A 26,552-nucleotide genomic window follows, 5' to 3' on the forward strand; every position below is an offset into this window, starting at 1 on the left:
ACATTAACATTTTTACAACCATCTTTATATAAATGTACTTACAAATAATTTTCCCAAATCTATTGTATTCTACGATTACATCTTCAAGACAGATGGGGTGCTCCCTGTACTAGATACTAAATACAGAAAATTCAGCACTATTGTAAGCTAACATAGTGATTTCTTTAATAAAACCCAGCAGTAAGTCATGACATTTTGTGTTTGATTTCTGATTTGAGTCCGATTGATTTTCTGTTAATTAAGGAGGTTTTAAAAAGCAAAACATTAGGCCTCAACTGCCCTCTGTGTTTTAGAACCACTGCACTGAAACGTCTGTGGAATTTGCAATTTCTGAATCACAAGAATGTAAAAATGTTTTCTGTTATTTGATAAATTTGAGTTTGTTAGTGAAACCATAAAGGTTTAATTAGCTCTTTGTGGTTTTGTCCTTTCTCTCTCCTCCTACTCACCCCAAGAGATTTATAGGGGCTTTTCATTGACATAATTAGCATGAATCTGTTTTATTGGGTTACATATATGCAGGAAGATATTTTTAACCAAAAGGAGCCAAAACCCATGATAGAAACAAATGGTGTTTGCAGGATATTGTTAGCAGGGCCACTAATTAAAATGCTCAAAAGGCAGAGAACGCAAACACCTACAACCCAAAGCTCACAATTGCAGGGTGATTTTCAGTGGGTTCTTTGAAGACTCAGAAACATTGTTTGAATAGGATTTGTTGTGCTGAAGAGCTGATGTTTTCTCTTCTCTCCCAGGAGCCCCCGAGGCGCCAACCAACGTCTGTCTCATGGTAACAAGCAGTACATCACTCACTGTCACCTTCCAAGAACCTCTGAGTGTCAACTCAGCTGTGGTGACCAAGTACAAAGGTATGGGATTGAGACATCTTTCATTTACCTTAACAATGTACAAAAATGTGAGGGCTAAGTGACAAAGGTCTTTATCTACAAGAGATTATGTTGTATTGCTATTAATGTTTGAATGTAATTTTTTTCCCGGTTAAGAGCTGTAAAAGAATTTTCTTAAAAGATTCCCCAAAGACAACATTTTTATTAAAAAATAAAAATAAATTAGCCAAAAGCTTTCTCCATGAGTGCTTTGAAGAAGTTTGCTTGACTCACTGTGGTTAGGACATCAGCTCAATGACTGGGTTGAGATGAGCAGTTATAAAACACAAGCTAACTTTTGGTGCCTGTGGGCTCCTAAAATGATGTATATCCTTACAAATGCCAAACCCACACCACCATTCGTTAAAGGAATGCCTCTGGAAGCTGAAGCTTTCTGCAGAGCCATCATACAGCCCAACTAATTAGTTATTCCTGGGCTGCCACATCATTCTTGGAAGAGCCATACATTTGGGGTGGCACCAGTTAGCTGCGAAGTGGAATGAATAGGAAAATGCTTCCATCTGAATAGCGCTGTTGAATAGGAATGATTTTAAAACAGAACTTCTGTTCCACAGGAAATTCCAACATTAAAAAAAAGAAAAAGAAAGAAAGAAAAATTTTCTTGGAGATTAAAATAAAAATGAGAAATTTTAAAATTTCCTGCTTAAAGAAACTTCAAGGTTTTCTTTCCAAAACATTTGGAACACTAAGTTCTTCAGTGCTGAGTGCAGCAATCCACAGCTTCCATCTTCCAGTGGGAGCCTGAGTCCTTCCACAGGTCGAGGGACTAAAAATCACTGTTCTCAAGATCCAAGACCTTCTTTGCCCAAGGACAAAGGAGTAGGGAACTTGAAAGTCTACGGCAATATTTCCCAATGTGTTTCTCTTAATGTTTCCTGATGTATTTGTTTCTTTCTATTAATAATTAAAAACTCATTGAAGAGGTACACGAACCTTGGATTTCCATGCACATAGCAAGAACCATATGGGCCGTGTTGTGTTTTTGCATGTGGGTGTCATGTGGATTGCTTCAACACAAGAGATTCAGAAAGTCCCAGTCCATTAGGGATCCAATAGCTCATGGAGCTCTTCTGAAGGTGGAACATGCAGGGTCATAGGCTCCACCGGCATCAAGTACAAGTACCCAAAGGACTGCATGAGTTTATTTTGGAAAAGGCAGATTCCTTCTTTCTTTCCTTCCCTGATTCTGGTCAGAGATTCCAGTCATCGCTGGGTATGTCCAGTAATTTTTTTTTCACAGTTGAAAGAACAAAAGAACAATCTCCTAGACATCACTAAAGCCATCAAAGTGATTCCATTCCTGACAGCCACAGTAGAAGGGCAAATCACTGCATCGCTCCGTCATCTGTGCAATGCTGTAGAACTGTGATTTTGAAAAACATCAAAGCCTAAATCTAATTTTCAGCAATGGGTTGGGTTGCCATGAAACTAAATTTCATTCAAGGGCTTCCTAATGCCTGATTTACTTGTGAAAATGATACTTGGGCTCCTAAAGTTCTTTTGAAAATATCAGCCTGTTCTTTGTCATACACATATTTTAAATAACCTTGAAATGTTGTCCACACTCTAACTATGATTGTTGATATTTTCACAGTAAAGCAAATTCCCAAACAAAATTGAATTTCAAAAATAATTGTCTAAAAGCTGTAGTATCTTTCTCTTGTGAATTCATTTCAGTTGAGTCTGATTTGCACTGTGTCAATCCTATCGTCTTTTTGGTAAGCACAACATTCAGAGAAATTTAATCCAACGTGACCCAAGTTTCTAATCAGTCCAGGTAGCAATGCTGTCTTACTTTGAATTACCCTCACTGGTGATCATTTCGCGCTTTATCAAGTTGACAGTTAGTTTTGCCAGAATGTTTTTTTTAAATCCTTTACCTCAAGAGACTTGCATATTTATGGTTAGATAAAAAGAAAGATCATTAATAGCTCCTTTTGGTGACTTTCGGGAATTAATTAAGCACTGGTTGTAGAATTGTTTATTACATTATTGAGTGAGATTCTTTGTGCCAGTTTGAGGGGTCATAAAATGAACCTTTCAAATGATCACTTGCAAGAATGATTAGAACCAGCTAGCAATTACTGGCCCTGAAAGGAGAGCTTGATAACATTGTCTGAGCATCCTTTTAGTCAGATATATAAACCTCGCATCCAGAAAACCATCTAAGCATCTCACTAATTCAGGAACAAATATAGATTATTAGGGTTTTTTTCTTCAATACTTTACCATTTATGTTTCTAAGCAAATTAAAATTCGGGAGCCATTGCAGTGGTGTTTAGGGAATACCTGCTCATTAACAGAAGCTAATAATGTTCTTTTCTCCGGACCTGAATTATAGAAGGTAAGAATCGACATGACTTCTGTTCGGTTTAGTTTAGGTCCCTAAATCCACTGAGAACCTGCCAATTCCTTTTTTTCTGTGTCATCTTTTTTTAAAACATTTTTTTTCCAGAGCTTTTTTTTGCCAAAATGTCATTTAGAAACTGGACTTGGAACGTTACCTAACTGTCTGCTGTTTTGCTGTGTGTGATCTTTTCCCTTGTTAGCCGTATAACTTACAAATAATAATACAGGAGAATAATACTTTGCACTCACTCTCCAACCACTAAAACCATCTCACTTCATTAGGAGATTTAATTTTAACCACACACGGTGAATGGGTATTGACTTTGGTGTCCCAGCTGGATGGCAGCTCAGTGACTGCATTCTGTTGAGCCCTTGCTTTCAGGAGCCAGAGTATTCTCTACTTCCTCTCCTGGACTGTTGTTTAATGTTGCAGGCACCATCCTAATGGGTCCCTTCAGTTTCCCTCCAGAGAAGGCTACAGCGTGGTGGTGGCTGACGTGAAATGATTCCTATGTATATTGTAACTTAGTAAAGTGTTTTGAGGCTGGAAGCAGACAGGCATGACATAAATCAATAATAATAGTAATAATCTGCTCCATGCTAGAGAAAGATTCAAAGCCAGAGACACCTCACCCCAGCCAGTTTTAGGAAGGATGTGAAGCATCGCTGTAATATTGAGAACAAAACCCCTGCCTTTGGCTAATGACGCCCTAAAGCTAAACTTCATATCCCATCCTGGAAGTACTTCAGACCTGCTTTAGTTTTACATCTTTGAAAAAACAATCAAAATGTTCCACAACACACTAAATACCTTGCCATGGAGTAAGCCTTCTGCTTACCCTGTCAGATCGCTACCGCATGGTGTGGTTTCGTCCTAGAGCTACACTGTTACAACTATCGTGGTGCAAAAAATCCCAGCAGCACCTTAATCCAAATAGGCACCATAGGATACAGAAGAAAAATGGAAACGGCACTGATTGTTACCTACTGGAAAGGATCGCTGTGTAATGGAAAATTTCTGTTTATATTTTATTTACGTTTTTTAAACAAACATATTTATCCTCTTTTGGAGAAAAAATGAAACAGCTTGTATAACCAAAGTTGAGCTAATTTATTTAAGAGCCTGGAACTATTTATATATGAAGAGTGAGGAAGAGAGAAAAAAATCTGAGCCATGTTTGATGTAGCGAAGAGACCTGATCATTCCTCTGTTTGGATGGAGCTATGGACTTGGGTGCCGAGTTGTTTTCCAGATAGTGATGCTAAGCTGCCGAGGCCACTTTAGCCTTTGTTACCTTTTTGGTTAGTTTGTTATTTTAGCAGAATATTTCATGTTTGTCCGGACTGCCCAGCTTGGTTATACAAGCTTTTAGAATTTCTGTTGGAGAGATTATTTATTTTCTACCTCAGTGTAGCTCTTAAAAAAAAACCCAAACCACTAGCTACCTAGCACACTAGCTTCGATCAGCTTAGATTTTGACTAAATGTCACTCCCTATCCTCTTCTTTCAAGCAGAATTTTTGGTTCATTTCAGAATTTTTTTGCATGAGAATAATTTAAATTGTCTTTAATTCACTGGTTCTGCCCCAGCTAGGCAGGCAGGAGCCCCAGTATGCAGCTATCCCATGGGTGCATGAAATGGGTTGGTTATAGGCATGTTCCTTTGTCCAGGAGAAGATGGTACAATTTGGTGTTATCCCTGGAATTCTTAGCTATGGGATGAAGTGAGCTTCCTTTTCATCAAGTGTCAGCACCTGTGCTCACGGGATGAGAACCTGCCAAGCTGGGCCTGTATACGGTTTGTAGCTCAAGTAATACCTGTATTTGCAATTCCTGGTTGACATCTCACTGTCAATGGAATCATTTCATGGAAAATTTCAGTGTGAAAAACCTCAAAGATTTTACAAAACCTACCTGCAAACTCTGTGTGATTTGGCATGTTTTACTCTCAGGGATAAACCTTTAATGACAAAATAATAATTTCATTTCACATGGGCTTCTGCTTGTCCGTTTGTGCACACGTAAACAGCATATGCTGTAGAAAGGAATCATAAGTATGAAAACCTAGAGCTTTATTATTAATATCTATGCATTCAAAGTTTCTTTCCATATTCTGAAACTCATTCTTTCTTTCCCCAAAACAGTTCTTACTCCATAAAAAGGAAAGAGAATACATTTCTTTGTAAGACATTTGAATTTATCCTGCTGAATAGGCGTGGTCTGATATTTTTTACAGTAGTTCATTTATGGCATTTTATTAGGTCTCCTGGGCACTTTATTTGCACATTACATTTTGGTAGCTCAGAGGACTGTGCAATTTGACTTCTATTTTTATACCTAGCTAGCACAGAAATGTATAAACGTAAAAACAAACCTTGCTATTTCTAGGCCCTGTCAATATCTGTAAGTATGTGTAGGACTTCACATAAAATTTAAGAACTTCTTTTTTTTAAGTCTGCTGTGTATGTAAAACTGCCTTTGAACATGGGTCACGTATTAAGTGATGATATAATTAACTATTGCAGTTGATCAGACACTTAATTCAATCATTCTTTTTTCCTGCTTTGTGTTTTATAAGTATTTTGGACAACAGTTCAAGATGAATAGCTATGAGGCTGAATTTTAGACATTGTTTTACCTTTTATGTTTACTTTGAGTTACTAAAATTAATAAGTATTGTTAAAAATTATTTGCCTGTAGCTAAGAGTTGTAGCTTCCAGCTCATATATACAGCAGAGAATAGGTGAATTTCTTATGGTCAGTGGCAAGACTGGAACTCAAGACCTTCATTTTCCGTCCTGAAAGAGGTTCCTGATATATCAAATCTTTTGTTATATTGGTTTGGGAAAGCTTCCACTGAAGACTTAAACAACAGAATGTCCTCAGAGGGGTTGTGGCGAAGTTTCCCTGCTCGCCACTTTGAACCCATGCATGCTTCAAACAAATGAGTAGTCCTTACACTCAGAAGCTTCCCCACTGGTTTTGGTCACACAGATCACATAAGTAGAACTCCCCTGGGAATGGAAACACACAGTCGCAGCCAAGTCTGTTGTACCTTTCTGGGATGTGAACCCGATTTATTCTCCAATCCCTTTTCACGGTTTTAACATGTGTTTTCTCCCACTCTTGTGTCAACAGCCAGGGTGGGATACGTTTCTTTCTGCAGGGCTGAGACACAAATCTTGGCTGTTATTATAATACATTGTAGTTTTTTAGCCACTGGCCCACACCGGGGGGCAAAATGCACCCATGTGGCTTATTTTCTCAGTTGTTTATAAAATGTTATTAAGAAAGGTCATTTTCACTAACTGAAAGGAGAAAAAAGTTCCTTCTTGTACTGGAATAGCTGACCTTATTACAAACAGGTAAAAAATTGTTAGTACTTAGAAAAAAATTATTAAATACTTGAGAGAAAACAGCCAATATTTTTTCCCTCTTTGTGAAAATTGTGTTACACTATAATGAAAATAAAATCTTATAAATAATTTCTATAACACAGATTTGCTCTAAGATGAACTAGTGAAACCGTGACCAAGCAGATGTGTCTTTGGCAGCCAGGCTGCTGTCATAATGCTTCCCATAAACACCCAGACACAAAATTGAGTGTTCTGGCCTGGGTCAAAGGAACGTTCAGAAGCAGGGCCACAAGAAAGGTTATTTAACATCATTGGTTATTGTTGGCAGGCATAAAAGGTAAAGGAACCCACAGCTGTTTGGGAAGAAGCTTTACTGCAAATAAAGTATTTGATTATTAAAAAATTCTCTGAAACAAATATCATAAAGATTTAGAGCCATGGAAGTTTCAAATGAAGATGTACTCTCTAGGAACAGTCTAGGAATGCTCTTCTTGGTAGTGCTCTGACTGTTGTGATGACAGGCCCTTAAATCCATCCATAGCTCTTTCACAGCAGAACACAGCGGTGCTGTATTTTCCTCAGCTGGACACAGTGCTGCTTGTTTGCATCTTTTTCATTCCTTTTCAGCCTTATTGATGTTTCTACTGACCCAGAGCAGAGAGCCTTGAATAATTTTAACAGAAACAATAGATAATATCCAAAGTAACAAGCGCTTGTATTTAGAGCAGTTAGGAGCACAGGTTTTAATTTTAGTAGTTCCTTGAAACCCTAGTCCCAAGCCATGACTACACTGTTTTACCTTCTGTGTTTGCACAGCAATACGCCCGAGTCCCTCAGGCAGTGCAGTAAATCCCAGTTACAGTCCCTGAACAAACAAATGAAAAGTTCACCTGTCCCTTTTGTAAATGCTGCCGCTCGGATCATATTGTCCCTGTCTACGCTCTCATCAAGCAGAATGCAACCAACCCCAGATGCTTTAAGTTAGTGTGCATTTAAGGATGGGCTATACCCTTCACTCCAAAAAACAAGTCTGTGGGAAAGAAGGCAAACTCCTTGATGCTAGACATTTGTTTTTTCCTAATGGAAGCACCATGCTGGGACCTCTGTCAGAACTCCTTACAGACTTGCCTTTTTCCTATCATTCTCTGAAGATTTTTCAAACAAGAGAGAGGCACGAACAGACCCTGAACCTAAATCTACAAAAATTGGGTTCCCATCTTAATTCAGGCTGGAAAGAACAGTTCGAGGCAGCCAGGAGGAGCTGACCAAGTACTGCAAACAGTATTCTCCATCAGAGCTGGTGATACTATCTACACCAACAAACTGATTCCTGCTAGTGTTCAATTTTCTACACTTGTGTGAAATATTTGTTTAGGTACTTCATCCTGATTTTACTCACATGAATGGCACTGTTCAATATCCTTATATCAAGCTGTAAGACATTATGAGTGTAAATTTTTAAAACTATTTCATAAAGATCAGCAGGCAGAAAAAGACTGTGTGAATTGGTTTGTGGTGTTAATGCTCTGTTTCAGTTTTCCATTTCAAAGGAAGCTATTGAACAATGCAATTATTTGTTTGGAGGCCCCTGGAAGCACAAGCTAAGATGACAGCGTCCTTTAGCCCAGACCCTGGGCATGGAAAAGAGAGGAAGGAGTGAGAATATTTGCTGATGATGCCTGGGTTAAAAGCCATTGTGGCACAAGGCTTGCCCAGGGTCACACAGCAAGTCAGTAGCAAATGCAAGAATAAACCCAGAACCCCAGCTCGGTACACTCTTCTGTAGACTCCATTGACTTAGCAACAGAATTCATGTCCCTTGGTGTAGTTAATCTACTCAGCAATTCAGCAAGTAATTTAAGTGCAAGCAAAACTGAATGCCAAGAGAAGTGACAAATTCTGCTGTGGCTTGGGCTATTTACTTGACTCAGGAGAGGGTGTTTCCCTGATTGAATCCAGGAGGTGTTTTGTGCCTCCTCTTTGTCTCTTTGTCTGTCAGTCTCTCTGACAAGCTGTTTAAGGCATGCTCAGTACACCAGAAAGATAGCGAGTAGAAAAGAAACAGGTGAAAATAAGTTTCTCCCTTGATTTTAAAGTGCATGAATTGAGTATTAAAAAAAAAAACCCACCCTTGGCCACAAGTAGGTTACATAACTTAAGCCAGTCTAAAATTATGTGCCAGCAATTTACATGAGTTTTATGTAACTGTTTATACTGCTGTTTATTTAAAAATTACTACTTATCTTGGCGACCGCAGCAACACATCGTGCATTTGCTAGCTCTGGAATACAGAGCACCTTCATTAAAACACATAGTCACCAATATATTAAACACAGAAAAAAACCCTGCTCTGACATAACGTGAAGTGTCAGATGGAAAGCCGCAACAGCGAAGACATTCAGCGTTCACGACAAAGCAGGCCTTTGGGGTGTTCGGAATAGGACTGGAACATGCTCCATCCTTAATTCACCCAACAGCTTTCAGGTCCTTTACAGCACAGTTGGTTCAGTCTACAAGACCAGCTCTTGTTCCTGGGCTCTTATAAAGGACCTTCTTCATCTTCAGATTTTTATACTTGAGCATTTTTATATTCAGCTTTTAAAGTGCTGAGGTTAGCAAACCTTTTCTTCTTTCTTAAAGTCCCAAGTACTTTAGAGTTACAAAGGGCTGGTATTTTTCGTTGACTACCAGAGCAGTCTCTCCCATCTCTCTCTCAGGAAGCAGGCAAAGATTTAGCAAAATCTTCCCGATGGGTTGCTCCTGCAAAAAGTTACATAATTTTTAGATCCTGGTTAATCACATGAATAAGACCATGGCTGTGAAGCTTTGTGTTGATAACAGAAAGAGCGATACATATCTGACATAGCCAGAAAGTGCAAGCAATACTGTCAGAATAAATCTAATATAGGTCACAGGAGTCTGTCCCTTGTTATTTTGGGACCTGCTGAGTGGTCAAGATCTTTTACCTCTGCTTGCCTTCAATTTTCCACCTATAAAACAGGGACATTGGTATTCACATCTTTCTAAAAGGCTTAAAACCCAATGAATGAGTATAGTAGAGTATTATGTATTATTTTTAGACAACCATATGGTAGAAAGCTGCAATCTGGAAAATATAACAGGAGATATAAACTTAATGAGTAATAAATTACTAAAGTTGATTTGCATTTCTTCAAAACTATATCATGTCCTCCCTTTCTCACTTTTATCAGTAAAATCATAGCGGGGGAAAGTTTGTTAAAATCAAAAGTAGGAAAAAAAATTCCAAAAATCTTTTATGAGTTTCTTTCTGACAAATACCATGAGTCAGAGAATGACATTCTGTCAAAAATAGCAATGCTGCAGTGTATCCTGTTGATATGTTTTCAGTAGTACTTTGAAACAAGGGGAAAAAAGAAGACACTATTCCAACACAGCTGTTCAAAAAATATTTATTTTTCAGTTATTGGAATTTTTATTGAAACTGTGGGACCGGGGGGTTTCCAAAAGTGAGGGTTTTAAGTGTATATATTTGAAAACTGAATTTGGAGTGAGTCTGCGTACCCCATCTTGCTAGATAAATATCTTTTGAAAGGGGCATTCTCAATCATAACGATAACCGTAACTTCATCCACAAGCTAATATCATATTCCTGCATTCTCTCTCAGTTTCATGGGTGTCCACCACCACAAGGGCAGCTAAGAAAAGTGCAAAACCCTGGCCTGACTCGGCTGTACGATGAGAGGCAAAGCTGCGCCTCAGCTTGGCAGCTCTCGAAGGCTGTGCTGGTCAAGGGGATCAGAGTGCTCCTTGGTATCGCATGGAAGGACTGACTTGGTCACCCCCCTTAATGAGTTCAAGGGACTGGGAGATCACCGTGTCACCCAACAAGCAGATAAGGACGTTTGCTCTGCATGTGGGGTGTCTCTTATCACGTGAGCTGGAGTAACAACTTGCTCTAGAATTCCAGAGCAAAGCTGTGATTTATTATTCCAAAACCCACTTCCTCAGCCGTTTTCTGAGACAGCTTTAAAGGCAAGGACAACTTTTTCTCCTCTTGGTAACAGCTTCTCTCACTTAGTGCTCGTTGACTGTTCCTGAGTACAAACCATTGCCAGTGACAATAGTGTATTGCGACATTCCTGCTACACACAGTGCTTGCAAAGGTGTAGGGTTGCAATCCTGTTTAGATGAAGGTAATAAATTCCTCTTCAGGCAGCGTGTTAGAATCTCGAAATATTAGGAGCACTTTTCTAAATGCCAGAATAGAGATGGAAGGATTGAGGAGACCCACATCAAGAACAGGGCTGCAATGTTTATCTGTATGAGCTACCCAAATTTAAATACACCTCTTCACCGACCAGTTTGTGTTTGGGCACTCTCCAGTCCACAGAACAGCTGAAAATGTTAGAAGCTCAGAAGAAGCTTAAAGCTGCTTATTTCACACTTAGCTTTTGTTTTATGCTGCCTAAAGCGCAACCCTTCCCCTGCCCCTCATGCTGAGAAGCGCACTCTGTCCTGCTTGGGGGTTTCAACGAAGACAGGATTTGTTGGCAGGATCTGTCATGAGTGACACTATCTTGCTTTATTTGAAGAGAAAAGTGGTATCCAAAGCGACTGTAAGCCTGTTCGTAACATGTTCAAGCAGTTCAAACAGGAATTCTTCAACTTATCCTTCTGGTATTAAACAGACAGCACCTCTAAGTTTGCAGCACATCAACAATGTCCCCAGTGATTTAATACAGAGGAGAAACAACCCCTGAGAATCATGGCTCACAAAGGAAATTCTGACAGGCCATCAAGTTCAATGGCACTTATAAGTGTTCCTATAATCAAGTTGTCAACAAAAACCTACAATACAGTACCGTAACAGTCTCTACTTTTTCATACTAATGCACAGGCATAACTTCCACTAAGTGTGTCAGTAATTAGCTATTTAAAACTCATGAAAAGCTACATACACAGGAAAAGTTCAAAGACAACAGGCAAAACCAATATCCTTTTCACTGCAGTAAATAAAAAAATTGTTGCAGAACATGCTGTGCATTCAGAAACTGCAATCACAGAAAAGAAGCAATTAGGAGAGAAAGGAAAAAGGAGTTGTGCTGTGATACTTGCCTTAGAAAAATGTGTTGGCAGTTGAATGTTCTATAAGTTGAGCAAGAAATTCTTTCAAGCCTTTTTCTTTTAACATCAAACTACCAGTATGACACAGACAGAAGATGAAAATTCCACATGATGCAATTAAAATACCTTCTGGTCTAGTCTACATTATTAATTATAACACTAATAAATATGCAAAAAAAGTACCTATAAACTATTTTTGTTTGGTGTAAATCCAGAAAACTGAAGGGATTTCCCCGTGTCTACAGTAGAATAATTAAACAAATTAATTTGACTATGGTTTTAGTTGGTGTTCCTGGAAGTCTGAGCTGAAGGTGCAAGTTATTAATTCGCAGAGGTGTGACTCCAGGATTGACTGTACCTCTAATCATGGTACCTGTCATTACTGAAGTACAATTTAAGAAGAAGGGACTGTTTTCCTACCTGCAGCCATCAGTTCCTCACTTGCATTCATGCTTTTTAAAATAATCCAGTAGTTTTTCACAGTCTGACACTTTTACACACACACTGATTTTCACAAGTACTAAGGAAGAGTCCTGACAGCAGGACTGCTAATTTCATAACCCTTTAAGCAGGAATTTGAGTCATCTGTACAAGTTGACGGGAGCACATTGGTGAAGGTACACGTTATAATTTAGGCTGCAGGACAGGTTGGGAAGGATGTGTCAGCCCAGCACCACTTAATTCACTTCATAAGTGGATATAACCTAATAAGTCTCCTTGTGGAGCTCTGTAATTTTAGTGACCACAGGAGAATCAGGCACGGATGAGAGAGCCAGAACCCACTGAAACCAAAGAGACTCTGGCGAGTGTCAGGTCTGGTCCAAAGAGGATATTTCTACATAAATTAGCCAAGACTTGGTGATGAGAGTTTTGGGGACCCGTGGAGCCAAAAGGACAGTCTTTTTTCAAATCCAATTGCCAAACAATACATTTTGGGTTGGATGTACAGACTGCCAAATGCATTTGCATGTCCATATCCTCTACCAGCTCTTTTCCACTACTTCTCTTTCTTTAAAAGGAAATTGTTTACAGAGGGCAAATGCTGACTGAATGCAATTTGTATTGCAGTGTATTTTTAAGCATTCTTTCCTGAAAAGCTTTTGAACAGTATTTTGCTTTTTTCTCTCATACACAGAGATATAATTTAATTATTGTGTGAAGTTTTGCTGAACATTATTGTTAAACATGACTTTTAGTATCCAAATGGAGTGGGAAACTGTTAGCAGAAAAGTTAACCTGTGAGTGATTCAAGTACTTTGATTTTTTGCTTGGTCTGATGTCTGATTTGATTCTTTTCCTCCTATTTGTTTCCTAGTGGAATGGAGCTCTTCAGAAGACTTTTCTCCTTTGGTTGGTGAAATAATACTGGATAATCTTGAGTCTCTGAGGTGCACCATCACGGGTCTCAGAACAGTAAGTACCAAATTACTTGTTTAGATCCAAAACTCATTTAGAAGCCAAACAGAGCTTCTCCCAGTGCTGTGTTGGTAGAGAAACACTGTTAAATACAGCAGGAAATAGGGGAGTGGTTATTTCTGAAGTCTGATTGTAGGAGTTCCCAGGGTTCTGCTTGGGTAAAACAGATTGTGGTTTGTGGGTTGGAATTGGTATGTTCTGATAACCCTCAGCACATCACCTGTCCTGGAATCTTTGTACTGTCTGTCACAGTGAATCAGTCGATGCTGCTGAAAGCTGGGTTTTTTTCAAGGAAAACATCTTTAGAAGGGGCTGCTTTCCAGTTATTACAGCCAGGATTACGAGTCAGGTGATAATTTTCACTCCAGTTGTTTCTGTTTGCAGGGCCAAAGGTATTATGTCCATGTTTCAGCATACAACATGAGAGGATGGGGACCTTCACGAAAATCTACTCCTGCATATGCTTCTCCTTCAAGTAGGTTGAGTTTGTCTACCCTCCTATGTTGATTAATAATGTTCTGTGTAAGAATGTCTTCCTCTTCAAAGAACAGAAAAAGATACATGTTCTGGAGCTGCATCAGCTGAGGAACAGACTCTTGTACAGCAGCTGGTAGTTACTCAGCTAAACATTCTCAAAGAACAGGTCACTCCTAGCAAGATGGGTGGCATTAAAGACAGTAGCTTGGTATGACACGAACTTTTGCTTTGAGCAGATCGCATTGTTTTCCCTGTCTATTTCTTATCCACTATTAGCAACCTTCAGACAATATATGCCAGTTCCAAAATTTTAGGATGTTAAGAGATGATTTTCTGCAGATTTTAGTGCACCCACACAAAAACTATAGGGAGAAATAAGTTCAGTTCCCACGTTCAGCGTCGCAGGGATTCTAGGCTTTAGAGCAGCAGAAAGCCTTGTTGGCTTTAGGGCCATGTTGCCATGAGCAGCTGCTCAGAACTCAGTGAAGTCCCTGCCCCACCAGGGAGAGCAGTACCACCCCTGGGAGTGTTCCTGAGCTGCGTGGGACAATCACAAGGGCAGTGCTTCTCTGGAAGGCTGCCACGGTAACAGAAGGGCTCTTTGGGTTTTCCCTATAGGAAAGCAGGAGCATCACTTGATATATATGGGATTTTTTGTGAGTTTATGGCAAAAAGAAGAGTTTCTTCATGGCTATATATGTATGTTTTCTTTGTCAGTGAACACGGAAGCGTTAAGCAGACTCAGATCTCTGCATACAGAGAGCAAGCAAGAATGTGATATTTTCATTTAGTACCCTAGTGACACATGCTTAAGCTTTACAGAGAGACAGTCAGAGCCTAAATGTAAATTCTTTCATTAATACTGACATCAGAACTTTAGCCTGAGTGACAAGATGCTATTTACCACTGTAGTTACTGGAGGCAGAGCTTCTTTATCCACGTGACTGCCTCCACAACTGGTTTTGAAAACCACCGGGTTTGTGCTTGGCGAGAAGGCAGCAACCTGAAATTACACCAGCATTGTATAGCACAACATAGCCCTAAGCTAAAAATCAAACATGAATACAGTAGTACTCTGCAAAGTGGTCTGTAACAGCAGCAAGATGAACAATCAAGGGAAATGAAAGCTTCAGGGCTTAATCTTGATCCATTCCAATCCCAGAGCATCTAATGTTAGTGACATCCTTGGAGATGCGTCCGTGTAGCATGATAGTGAATGCTTGCCACTGCCCTCCTGTCCCCCCCACAGACACAGCCTGAAAAGTGGTGGCCAGTGCTGTGCAGCTGGTATGTGAGACCACAGAGAAAGTAGCATTTCCAGGCTTACTAATTAGCATGCGTGACGGACAGTGAGGGAAACTAGTCTGATTTCCATTGTCATTTTTAAGGTAGTCAGCAATCTAGAGGCTTAGAAAGTCTGGAAACCACTGGAATAGTGAAATCACAAGGTTGTTCGAAACTCTACCAGTTTGATGACACCAAAGCATTTTGAGACTGGTGAGTTCCAGTTGGTTCCTCTTGGCAGCTCACAGGAGATCTAGGAACTGGTCTCTGCACACCGAGCTGTAAATACAGCTGGCCCTTGATGTCTGCAATAGCGTAGAACCCACAGGACAGCCACTCTGCAGCTGTTCCAACTGCCCACAGGCTATCAGGAGAGCAAAGGTCTTCTCTCTCCACCCTTTCATGGGGCTTACTTTAGCTGCTACACCAAATGACAGCAAATTTATATTTATATTCCTGGCATAGTGAGCCCATTGGAAGGAATGCTTGACTCCAAACTTGCACTAGAAACCAGATCCGTGCATTTCGTGAGTGAGCAAACTGTTTGTTGGTGTCTGTGAATGCTCCACGGCCTCCATGCCAGCAAGATGGAAGCATGCCTCTCCCCTGCAGACAGATCTCTTAATACTTTGATCCACCATTCCTTTGAGTCAGAAAACCAGTGCAATACTTTTTTCTCATTATAATGAAAGTATGAAAACAGTCAAGTCTGGAATTAAAAAGCACCTCTCTGACACACACAGATTCATCCTCCTTTTTGTGACAAGACTGTTTCTTAAAAATCAAGATTGAGATTGTAGCTAGGAGTAAAGGAGTGAAAACAAAGCCTTTGGTAGGTTGAAGGTATGTGGGACAGAAGCCACAGGTTCTTGCCTCATGAGTGCAGTGCTGAGCAGAGCCAGGCTTTAGGGCAGGAACTGCCAGCCTTCGTTCAGGCTCCTGCTGCGAGCACATTTTCAGAACTGATTTTACTCAAAGGACGTTTCTCTGGCTATACATCTTCCTCTGAGGGTAGGAAGGTGTTCATTCTCTGCTCTGCAGTCGGCTTCCTATAGATCAGTAAGCATTTGGCCTCCCGGTGTCCCATCAAACTGCAGAAGGAGCAGTAGTAGGATCTCAGGTACTGAGAGCATCAGCACAGGCTGAGAGCAGCTCGGACACTCCAGTACCAAAGAGAAACAGAGACCAAAATTAAAGACCAAAGAGAAATAGCCATTGTCTAGTCAGTCACTATGGGAGCTTCTAGCAACTGATTGTGAGCTCTTTGTTAATAATCATTATGATTAATTACCTAGCTGGCACAAGGCAAAGGAAACTTACCATACAAGTAACAGTGGCAGACTTAAAAACAGCTGCCATTTTCCCGCATTCCCAGATGTAAAACTTCTCTAAAGCCAAGTAAAATCAGAGGCCAGAAAATATTTTAAAACCTTCTCCTGTTCCTTTGTGTTTCATTTCTGTTTATTTCCTTTGTTCAATAGACTGGAAAGACTGCAGTGGAATAGAAGCTCGGCACAGGGGACACACTGAGGCCCTGGAACGTCTCCTTCAGCAGGTTCGAGCAGCTCATCAGCATTATAATTGCAGAGGTAAGGATAAATATCTATGTGGTAGGGCACAGCTGAAGCCTCTGTGGCGCCTGTAATTTTAGCAGTTTTCTAACTAGGTCATACCTTCTCATTCATCAGGAAAAGAAAGATATTAATATTGGCCCATCTGGAATCACTTTAGTGCACTATCTTGCTCTTAACCCTTGAAATTAGCTAGATGAAAACATTTCAGCGCTCGAATGTGCACAGGCACATACACACCCTTTCTCCCTCTGTACCCTACACACCTATTGATTTGGTTTTTCCTACAAATTAGCTTCACATAGGATTCCACTAAACTTTCTTTTATTTATTCATATAAAGAAATACTTCAGAGAGTTAACAACAGTTCTGGATCAAAAGAGGGGACTCGGCTGCCTCCAAATGAAAGACACTAAGTGCTATAGTGGATGTGATGCCAATCTATAATGAAAAATACTTGCACAATACAGAGGGGAGATAAGATTGCTACATTTTCAAATAGAATGGATCAAAACTAGGAGAAAGTTCAAATCTCAGCCAGCTCTTTGCTCTTCATTCATGAGAAACAGACTGTGCCTTTAATAGCTCAAGAGCTAAGGTAAAAGCTTGGCATTCTTTTTAAAGCATATATAAAAACTCCTGTTCTACGCGGGTTGTTGAAAAGTACTATTTATTTTCTTAAAACAAACTTCTAACTGGAATAATGCTTCATTGCAAAGGAACTTATTTTAAACTGAAAAGCTGAACTACCATGAAGTTTTCATTTTTGTTCACCTACTAGGACCATTATGTCAAGCTGCATCAATTGATTTAAAATAGTAGAAATCTTAGGGCTAAAATCATCTGGCTGAAATGGAAAGATGCGGCCTTTGTTATTTACATGCAGATATGTCACTATCACAGTATCACCGCCACAACCCATTGTAACCATAGCAACTTAAACTGTTCAGCTATGTTGCTTGGAAAGGGAAAGAAGATTCTGAAAAAAAAATGTTGTTTCTCTAATTAAAAGTCATACAAACATTATCACTTGCAGGTGGTCTTGGTACTGAAAATATAGACGACGTATTTTGTCTCTTAGATAGCTTTTTCACACTATTAAAGTCATCTTTTTTTCACAGTACAGTTTTTTCCTTTCTGAAGTTAGTGCATATCTCAGGTCTTTCAGGCCACCTTCCTAGTCAACGGGGAATAAGTGATGGAACATCTGCGAATATTCTCGGTTTAAATTGTTTTACTGACATACCAGCCCAGAACAGAAGCAGTTATAAACAACATGCAGAAAATCCCTCCTGTTGGGAATCTGATACCAGTGCCTGCTTCTTATATAATAAAGTTCTACTCCTCTAGAAATTAACCCCAGTCTCAAAGCAAAGCGCAGACAACTCTGTTGTTGATTTCCTAACTCCTTTTCCTTAAATAATAAATAACAACAATATCTAAAATCTGTTTCACTCAAAAAATTTTCTTGCATGTCTGAAAGAGGGAGCTTTCATGTGGCGGAACTGCACGGTGGAGTCAGCACAAGCAACACCCTCGCCTCCAACCAAATCAAATCTCATAATTGCTTGTAATGCCAGCATTACACAGTAGTGTAGTTTGGATAAATCGGGATTGTAACATAATAGCAGAGCCTTTGGAACTTGTCTTAAATCTGATTGATGTCAATACCTTGTATTTATGTAATCTGGTAAAGAATCAAGACAAAGGGTTTGCAGGAAAAGTGAGAACTATGACATCACTTTGATTCTGGTATTTATCACCCTCAGTGAAATCTGAGGAGTTTGATCAAGGGTCTGAGACAAGTTACTGTATATGACTGAAAAGCCCAAATAAAGCCCAAATAAAGGCTTTTATTTCATATAATACAGAGGCCTGAGCTAGATTCTTCTTGTAAATTAGCATGATTCGACTGCCATGGGTCAGCATGGATGTGCTGTTATACATAAGCTAAGGATCTACCCGGGCATTTATCCATTTTTTACCACACTCTACTTCCATTATACATTAATATCATAACCTCCACCTTTCTCATTTGTTTGGCAGATGTCAGCAAATATCTGCACACTGTTTGTAAAGTATCCTTGAATCTGCTTATAGCCACTGAGTTGCTGTGGTTTATAGATGAGAGCAGGATTGAGCTCGGCACCGATTAAAGCTAGGTGAATCCAGAGACAGCACTTAAACACAGGGCTCTGGCACCGTGGCTTTTCACTAGGTGATTCTGCTGTGGAACATCCCACTCGTGCTGCCCAGGCTGGCTGAAGGAGAGTAGGAGAGGTGGAAAAAGCTGATGGTAATCAATCTGAAAGGTCTGAGGTTACTTGGATAACGTAGGCAAAAGCCTCTGAACACAGAGGAGCTAAAAGAGCGAGGCTGTGTGCTGGTGCTCCGGTGTGATCTGGGAGTGTTAAATTGCCCGGATTCCAGGCAGCTCTCCTGCCCCAGTCTGTTCATTCAGGCTTTGCACTGCAGGCTGCCTTTTGCCCAATGCTTTGCATCGCGGGGGCTGATGAAAACAAGCTTACAAAAATACCAAGAAGAATACATTGGAATGTACAGCGAGTTTAAGAGCTTTTGGAATTAGATCAGCTGTTGCTTTTGAACCTGCTCTGTGATATGATGAAATCTCTGAGGGAATTACTTATGAAGCTTTGCTTTCATATGTTTAATCTTCTGGAAAACCCTGGTGATTATAAACAACAGTCATCCATTTGTCTTCATAATACCATGCTGCAGACTATCATAACTGAATTACTACAACTGTATGTCCTGGCAAAACTTCAAATATATTTTTTTAAGTATTTTTTTCTTATAGATGAGTCTTTCTAAACAATTCTGAGTGGATTAAGTAATTGTGTGATGCTTCATTAAGAAAGGAACCCAACTCTTCAGTAAAATGCTTACTAGATATTCTCTTCATGAAATTTGGTTGAGATGTTTTTTATTAGACAAGTCAGAGATGAAATAAAAATGTTACAATTGTAATTTGATTCACGAGCAGAGCACACAGTTTTCTTGCATTTAATGAAGAGAAGGACCTCTGATTCTACAGGGCATTTAAAATGTTTAGATTTTAATTATTTGTGTGAATATGCAAAAGCCGGCCAGGTGCTACAGAATTTTCTTTTGAAAGACATTCCACCTTGAGGTGAGCTAATACAGAATCTGCCACGGTCTCAAGCTATTGAGGTGTCTGGCATACTTACGCCTTTAACTTCTGTGAGGAATCCTGTTTCCACACACATTATCCCAGTGCCAGTTGCCTGCACTGCTAAAAATGTGTTGCTTTAAATTGAGTTCAAATTTGTCTGGAAGTTTCCTGCTATTGAATGTATCTCCACAAGGTTACACCATTAGTGAACAAGCTAAAGCCCATTTTATGCCCCCCCGACTAGGATTTCAGTGGGATGCTGCTCATCTTGTGCCAACGTGCTCCCTTGATCAGGGTCACCCTAAATGATGTTTAGCTGTTCACCAGCCTGCCTGCTTTGTGGGACTAAGATCTCAGATCATCTTGCACTGAGGTAATTCCGTTTACCTCACATCTGCCCCAGTTGAGGAGAGGCACCCGCTTGTCTAGTGGCAGGACAAAGAATTCCAGATGATCTTCCCTCTCGGAGAAATGGCACGGCGTAACAGGCATTCCTCCCGAGCAGAGCCCCCAGATGCACACTCGCAGCCCAAGTATGCAACTTTAGCTTTCCTCTGCCACAACCAACCCACATTGCTTTTCAGTGTCTGTTGTGTTTAAGTGAACTAAAAAAGAAACATTTATACACCCTACCTGAGAAGACAATAACTGATAATATTGTAAATATACCTCTATTGTTGATTGCCTAGTTTGATCAGGTTTGAATGCTTCTGGTCTAAATCCAGTCACTGGGAATTCTCTAATATTGGCCATTTCGTTCACTCCTGAGCTTCTATTAAAAGAGCTCACAGCTCTATTGCTGTATCATTTATTAATATAAACTTATTTTATTGCTACTGGTGCTTGATAAAGTTTACTCAGTGTTATTTATTAGTTAATTAAATAACAGACAAAACTCCATTTCCTGTACATCCAAATTATCCTCTAACATCAGCTCTGTGGTTTTGGGCTTCTAAACACACTATACTCTAAAACAAAAGCAAATAGCAATGTAGGATTGTTTACAGTTTCCATCTAGTTTTACATTATTCCTCTTGCTGTTGGCTTCCACAAAGCTGTGGACTAAACCCAAACCACTGAAGAGCCCAATAACGTAAATTCCACGGTAATATCTGCCCTCTTGTTTTAATGCTGCAGTCTCTGGATGTTTTATAAGAATTATGTTGCTTTGCCTATAGCAATTTCCTCCTCCATTCCCTCTTTCCTTAATAGAGAAGAAAATAAAAACTGCATCATTAGAACGAAATTTATATTCCTAAATTGGTCTTAACCTTGGAGGAAGGAAACAGTAAGACAGGAGTTTTCATGTAGCATTTGGTTTACGTTACTGTGATACAATGAAAAGAGTTCACAGTAAAATCAAAATTATCTGAGGAGGTACGGATAGAAAAACAAATGGATTTGTTTTAAAAAAAAAAAAAAGACAAAGATCAGTCACAGCTATGGATTTGGATGAGTTCTGTTAAAGCTAAACCAAACAGCACATTGGAGAATGTGTCATGGAGAACAAGTTTCCACTGGAAAGACAATGGATTTGATGATCTAATACGTCTCATACATCTGAATTGTGTAATTTCACCCCCAATAGAACCCCGTTCCCTTTGTACTCCCTGTTCAGCAGAGTGGTAATTATTGCTAACAATGTGTCTTCTTTCTGTGGCTTTCAATGTGCAAATTTATTCATCATTTAAAAATACACTGAGCGCTTCCACAGATGGGGTTTGACAAGAGCGAATTTAGATGTTCCTTGAATGTTCAAACTTAGAACTCACTAGGGAGACACAGACAGACACCTCCTATTCCGCACTGGAGGTAGGTGGGAAAGATGTTACTCTGAAACCATCTAAGCAGCAGCTTTCAGCAAACAGCTCCTCGTGAGCCCTGCTTCTTCCCCACTGGAGAAGGGTGTCCCTCCAACTGTTTCACGCTTCACTCTGGATGGGTAGCCATGCTTCATCCAAATAAACAGTCAGATCCTGGAAAACTGAGATGTAGATCCACAGTTACATTTTTCTTTCCGTCTTTCTTCTCAGATCACAGTAAATAGCTGAAGAATTCATTCTTTTTTTTAAATTACATTTTTCTGTTCTTTCTCTTCCAACCACATTAAACAGGAGGGACACCGCAAAAGATAGGGGGATAAAAACCCAAACAGTTTTAAGCACCTGTTCCTTTTAAATGCCATATGTGGACAACAACAATATTGAAATTATTACACAATCCTGCATGTTCCTGACTGCCATCTATTGGCACGCCCTCTGCATTCTGCTTGCAGGCACACAGCTGGACACAGCTGTTTCACAGAGCTCGTGAGTTCAGTTCCCCCAAAAAGTTTTTTCTTTGGCTTACAAGGAAACTCAGACCGAGCATGAGAGAAGGAAAGACATTAAGTCAAACTCATGAAAGTGAAAAATAATACAATGCCTAAAAATTTAACTACGTTTTTTAGAATATTGGTCAAATATTTCAATTTATGCAGCTCTTCTACTGAGAGAGCTGGTCCAGAGAACCTCTCGCAGGCACACAGCAGGTCTCAGCTTTGACACGAAGCGAACAAATGAGTTAAACACTTCTTCCTTGGATTCCAGATTGCTAGGGAGCCAATGTGAAAGCTTTGAAGCAATACAGGTGAGTGGAAATTGCTGTGATGGAAAAAAAACCACATCAAATTAAGAGACATACATTTAATGTGATACAGAGAAAGATAAGAGTGAATCTACTTGTTTCCTTAAAGCTTTTCCTTAGGTCAGACTGGTGATGCTGTGATGTTAGTGGTTGCCAGGGCACCAGTTATTCAGTTCTTAGAAGCTTAAGCTGTATATGGACAGAAACTGAGGAATTACAACACCCTACAATGCTGACTGATTGTTCTCTGCTTGAGTTTTTGAGACAATTTGCAAAACCCATACCATTCTGAACATTAAGAGGCTGTGGTACTGGTTCAAGCTACATTTTGCCTATTTTTACCAAGTCTGAGTTTGCTGCAAGTAAGGAAATTGCTGTCGCCTGCCACTAAGATAATGAAAATATAAGCAAAATGTTATATTTAAAAACATTTCTAAATGTTGACTTTTGAAATTAATATAGTGGGAACTGACTAAAACTCCATATTGCGTTTCAAAAGGCAAAAATGCTTTATGAGATACCAACTGACATTTAAGTGCTGGCTTTGGTTTGCTTTTTATTTTCCATTTTAGAAAGTTCTAAATTACAGAACACCGGTCGCAAGCAATCAGTTTCTAGAAGCCTGAAGCACCTCTTCCATTCATCAAACAAGTTTGTGAAGACTCTGAAACGGTTTGTCATTCATTTTTTCTCCCAAACATTCTGAGTTTTAGGTGGCAGTTGTTGTTCCTATGCAATAGTGAAGAGCACCTTAGGAATATAAGTGAAGATTCCACTACCGATGAAACAGAGATCAATCACAATGAACCCGGTAAAATCACATGCCTGTAAGACTGGTGCAGCTGAAAATAATGATCCGGTTCCTACTGGAATCAATAGAAACTTTTAATTGCTACTGTTGGAAATGGATTTGAATTGTAATAGAGTGAAATTGTGCTAACACAAAGGGTAGTTACTGAGGAATTTTGGAAGTATTGCCTCTGTGGCTGCTCAATAATGAAACTATGGGTATTTATTTCATTCATAATATAAAACGCAGGGCTCAGATAACATGTTTTAGCAGTCCATTGGAAAGGAGAAATACATCTGGAATTCTCTATCATCTTTAGCTAGGTTTGCAACCCAAGTGTGACCCAAACAACCCTCAGCCTTGATAATTTGTTATAGCAAATGGAAGCTGCTTATTCCAGATTATTTCTTCTTTCATTGCCAGGAGTGTTCAGTTTGCTTTTTCATCTTTGTATTTTTATAAGAGTTTGATTCTTTCAGAAGAGCTCTCCAGAGTCTTTAAATTCCCTAAGGCAGCTACTTAACGTATGTAACTAATTGCAAGGGTAAATATTGAAAGGAATGATCTCTATAAACAGTTTTGCAGATATGCTGGCCAAATTATACTCAATTACACTAATGTAAATCCATAACAACCCACCTGATTTCAATTGAGTTACTTCAGATTTACTCTGAAGTAAACGAGGGCAGAGCTAAGCCCATTAATGATAAAAATTTTGGTAAGATTTCTGATTTCTGAAGGGCATAAAAGCCTCCATTGTGCCCTATTTGCTGTGACAAAATTCTTACTAGAACTGATGTCAGTACCTTGCGCAGGTTCATTTCTTAGATTCCAGTAATCTCATATCATCTAAACTGATAAGCTCCCCTAATGTTTCAGAATTCCCTGGCTGAAACTGCGTGATCCATTAAACAGAGAAGTTAAGACCAGATGGTTCAATTTGTCTCCTCAGAACTTAACAGCTATGATTCTCAGACTAAAATTTGGTGCGGATTTGAACAGACAGGAGAGACAATTGACAATGTTTCCTTCTTTCTTTAGGGGACTCTACTTATCTGTTATATTTTTTTACAAAGACAATTTATTAGTAACCAATGAAGATCAAATCCCAATTGTGGAAATTGATGACTCCCACAGTAGTTCAGTGATGCAGGATTTCCTGTGGTTCACAAAGGTAATGGGAGCCAACTTTCATATCTTGCTTCTACAAATCCATAGCTAGCAATGCATGAGCCTTAGCTCATCATTCTGAATATATGAAATGACGTCACAAAAAAGCTAAACAATAAAGTGCTTTACCTTTCATTTATGTTAAAAAGCAATTTTTCACAAACTGTTTAATTGGGTTAAATTCTGACTGGGCTGCTGACAGTGGCACAATAGGTTCTTTTAAACATATCATTCTACATAAACGATTGCTAGTTGGGTACATGAAAGTTTTATGAGCATGTAGAGGAAGAGCCCAAAGGAATAACTAGAAGTTTAAAAGTTGGTATTATGGTTATGTCATCATTCAAGATACCTTCACATTATTTTCTATACCCCAAAGACGAGTAAATCAATTTTATACAGTCCAAAAGCAATTGAAATAGGTGCATGATATTTATAGAACAACTGCTGGGTCTGTTTCAATATCTGTTTCATGTTTACCGAAGAAACTCATTGCCACCCGCAGAAATTCTAACTGACCAATACCTACCGATTTTTCCAAGTCCAAAATGCTTTTAGCTTTATTTCTGCTTTTGTAAATACTAAGAACAAAACCTTTTGAACTGGATATATTTTTGCAGTTGTCTTGTATGTGGGATGAGATCAGATGGCTGAGGCAGAACATGTCCATATCCGTGTCCTCGTCAACAGCACTTCAAGCCAGGCAGAAGATGCTTTCAGCAGCAGCACAGCTCCAGGTTTGTCGCATTGCATCTTTCTGGCTGTTAACTCAGTGACTCTCTGATCTCTAAGGGATAGCATCACCAGCTGTCCTACGCTTCACCGCTCCCCACTAGCCTGTTCTTGGAGCAGCAGTATCATCTACAGCGAAATGAGCTACTGAGCCTCTCTTGCCAGCTGGAAGGAAGGAGTCACATTAAAAGTAAAGAGTAGGAAAAGGAAAGAAACAATAGTGGCAGATGATGAAACAAACAAATATGAACCAGTAAATAATGACCATGGATTAGCCTCTGGGTTGGCAGATTGGGAATTCAAGAGTTATAATCCTAATATTTGCTGCTCAAAAGCTTTGTAGACAGCCTATTCATTATTGGTTACTAATACATGAATGAGGCATTTAGGCTCTGGGTAAGCATTAGCACTTCCTTGTGCTGCACGGGGACCTGCAGCAGTAGGTGGCTTCTGTCCCCAACAGGAAGGACAAGACTGCTGAAGTAGCCAGAATAGTACAGAATAGATTTACCCATGGCTTGTCAACTGCTCAAGTACAGCTTCAGGACAGAACTACACCTTCTGGCAAACAGGATGGCTACACTGCTATGGATTGTCAGTGGGGAAATAAAAATTAACCTTTCTTTAAGTTCTTAATTGAGCTGCTAAAATGTTTAAGGTCAAACGTACCTTTGTGAAGAGGACTGGTCAGAGACCTATTTAGACCCTTAAAAACAGAGACTAAGAGGGATTAAGTGGTGCATGGATCTTGTGCTGACCCCTCAGCACAGCAGTAAGGACAGCAGCACTACAAGCACTATTTGTATCCCGTTGTCAAGGCACAGCAGCGACTCCCAGGATGGTTCCATTCCAGCCTGTGCTACAGATACAGCCTGAGAGGTATGGAAGGGGCCACTTAACCCTTCTGTGTCTCCGTCTACTATTTGCTTTGCAAATAGGAATTACACTTTCTCCAGAAGAACATTTTTACATTTATTGTAAAGCTTTTGAAGAATGGGGTTCATGATAAGATGAATTCTCCAGCTGGAAGGCAGACGCTTTCACAGAATATTCACTTTTGTGGGGAAATCCATTTTCAAAAAGATGCATGTATGATTCTTACAGAAAAAGTATGCCCAGGTCTCACTTTCTCCTACCTTTTGTTTGACTGATCTCACCAAAGCTTCCCAGAAAAATCTATGGTACAGGCATTAATGAAGATCCTCATATTGCCTGGCTCACGTGTTAGCCACTCAGCCCTCTCTCTTGTTATTGCCGGTCCATGCAATAAGCTGGGTTTATAGCAGCTATGAGAGCCAGACACTTTGTGGCCATTATTAAGAATATCCCTGTGGGATTTGCTTTACATCTTTTGGCAAAGCACGCAGTACAGGAGAGCGGCCTTCCTGGGCAACCACCTGTCTTTGCTGATTTCCCCAAAGTATCCTGAAATATACGGCATACCAGCCTGCGGTACTTTTATTGGAGGACCACCTGTGTCCAGCAGCAGCTGCTGGTCAATTCTTTGAGCTGCCACCAGAGAAGGGTTAACTGTATCTGCTGAATGGTCCCTCTGGAGTGGTTAGCTCAGCTTAGGTAGCACACGCTCCTTTGGTCAGCTCTGTTTCACCCTGC

The 26,552-nt window shown here is 39.7% G+C and overlaps 1 protein-coding gene across 1 annotated transcript in view; it reads left to right on the forward strand.

Annotated features, from left to right (window-relative positions):
* Window positions 1-26,552, forward strand: part of ANKFN1 (ankyrin repeat and fibronectin type III domain containing 1) — a 99,787-nt gene that overhangs the window by 53,802 nt on the left and 19,433 nt on the right. The window contains exons 6-12 of the mRNA XM_054083764.1: window positions 756-869; window positions 13,035-13,132; window positions 13,520-13,610; window positions 16,378-16,485; window positions 22,819-22,918; window positions 24,078-24,210; window positions 24,827-24,943. Of these exons, the coding sequence (XP_053939739.1) occupies window positions 756-869; window positions 13,035-13,132; window positions 13,520-13,610; window positions 16,378-16,485; window positions 22,819-22,918; window positions 24,078-24,210; window positions 24,827-24,943 (761 nt within the window). The remainder of the gene's footprint in view (window positions 1-755; window positions 870-13,034; window positions 13,133-13,519; window positions 13,611-16,377; window positions 16,486-22,818; window positions 22,919-24,077; window positions 24,211-24,826; window positions 24,944-26,552) is intronic.

Source organism: Cuculus canorus, chromosome 18 (assembly GCF_017976375.1).
Source record: "Cuculus canorus isolate bCucCan1 chromosome 18, bCucCan1.pri, whole genome shotgun sequence".
Classification (NCBI taxonomy): domain Eukaryota; kingdom Metazoa; phylum Chordata; class Aves; order Cuculiformes; family Cuculidae; genus Cuculus; species Cuculus canorus.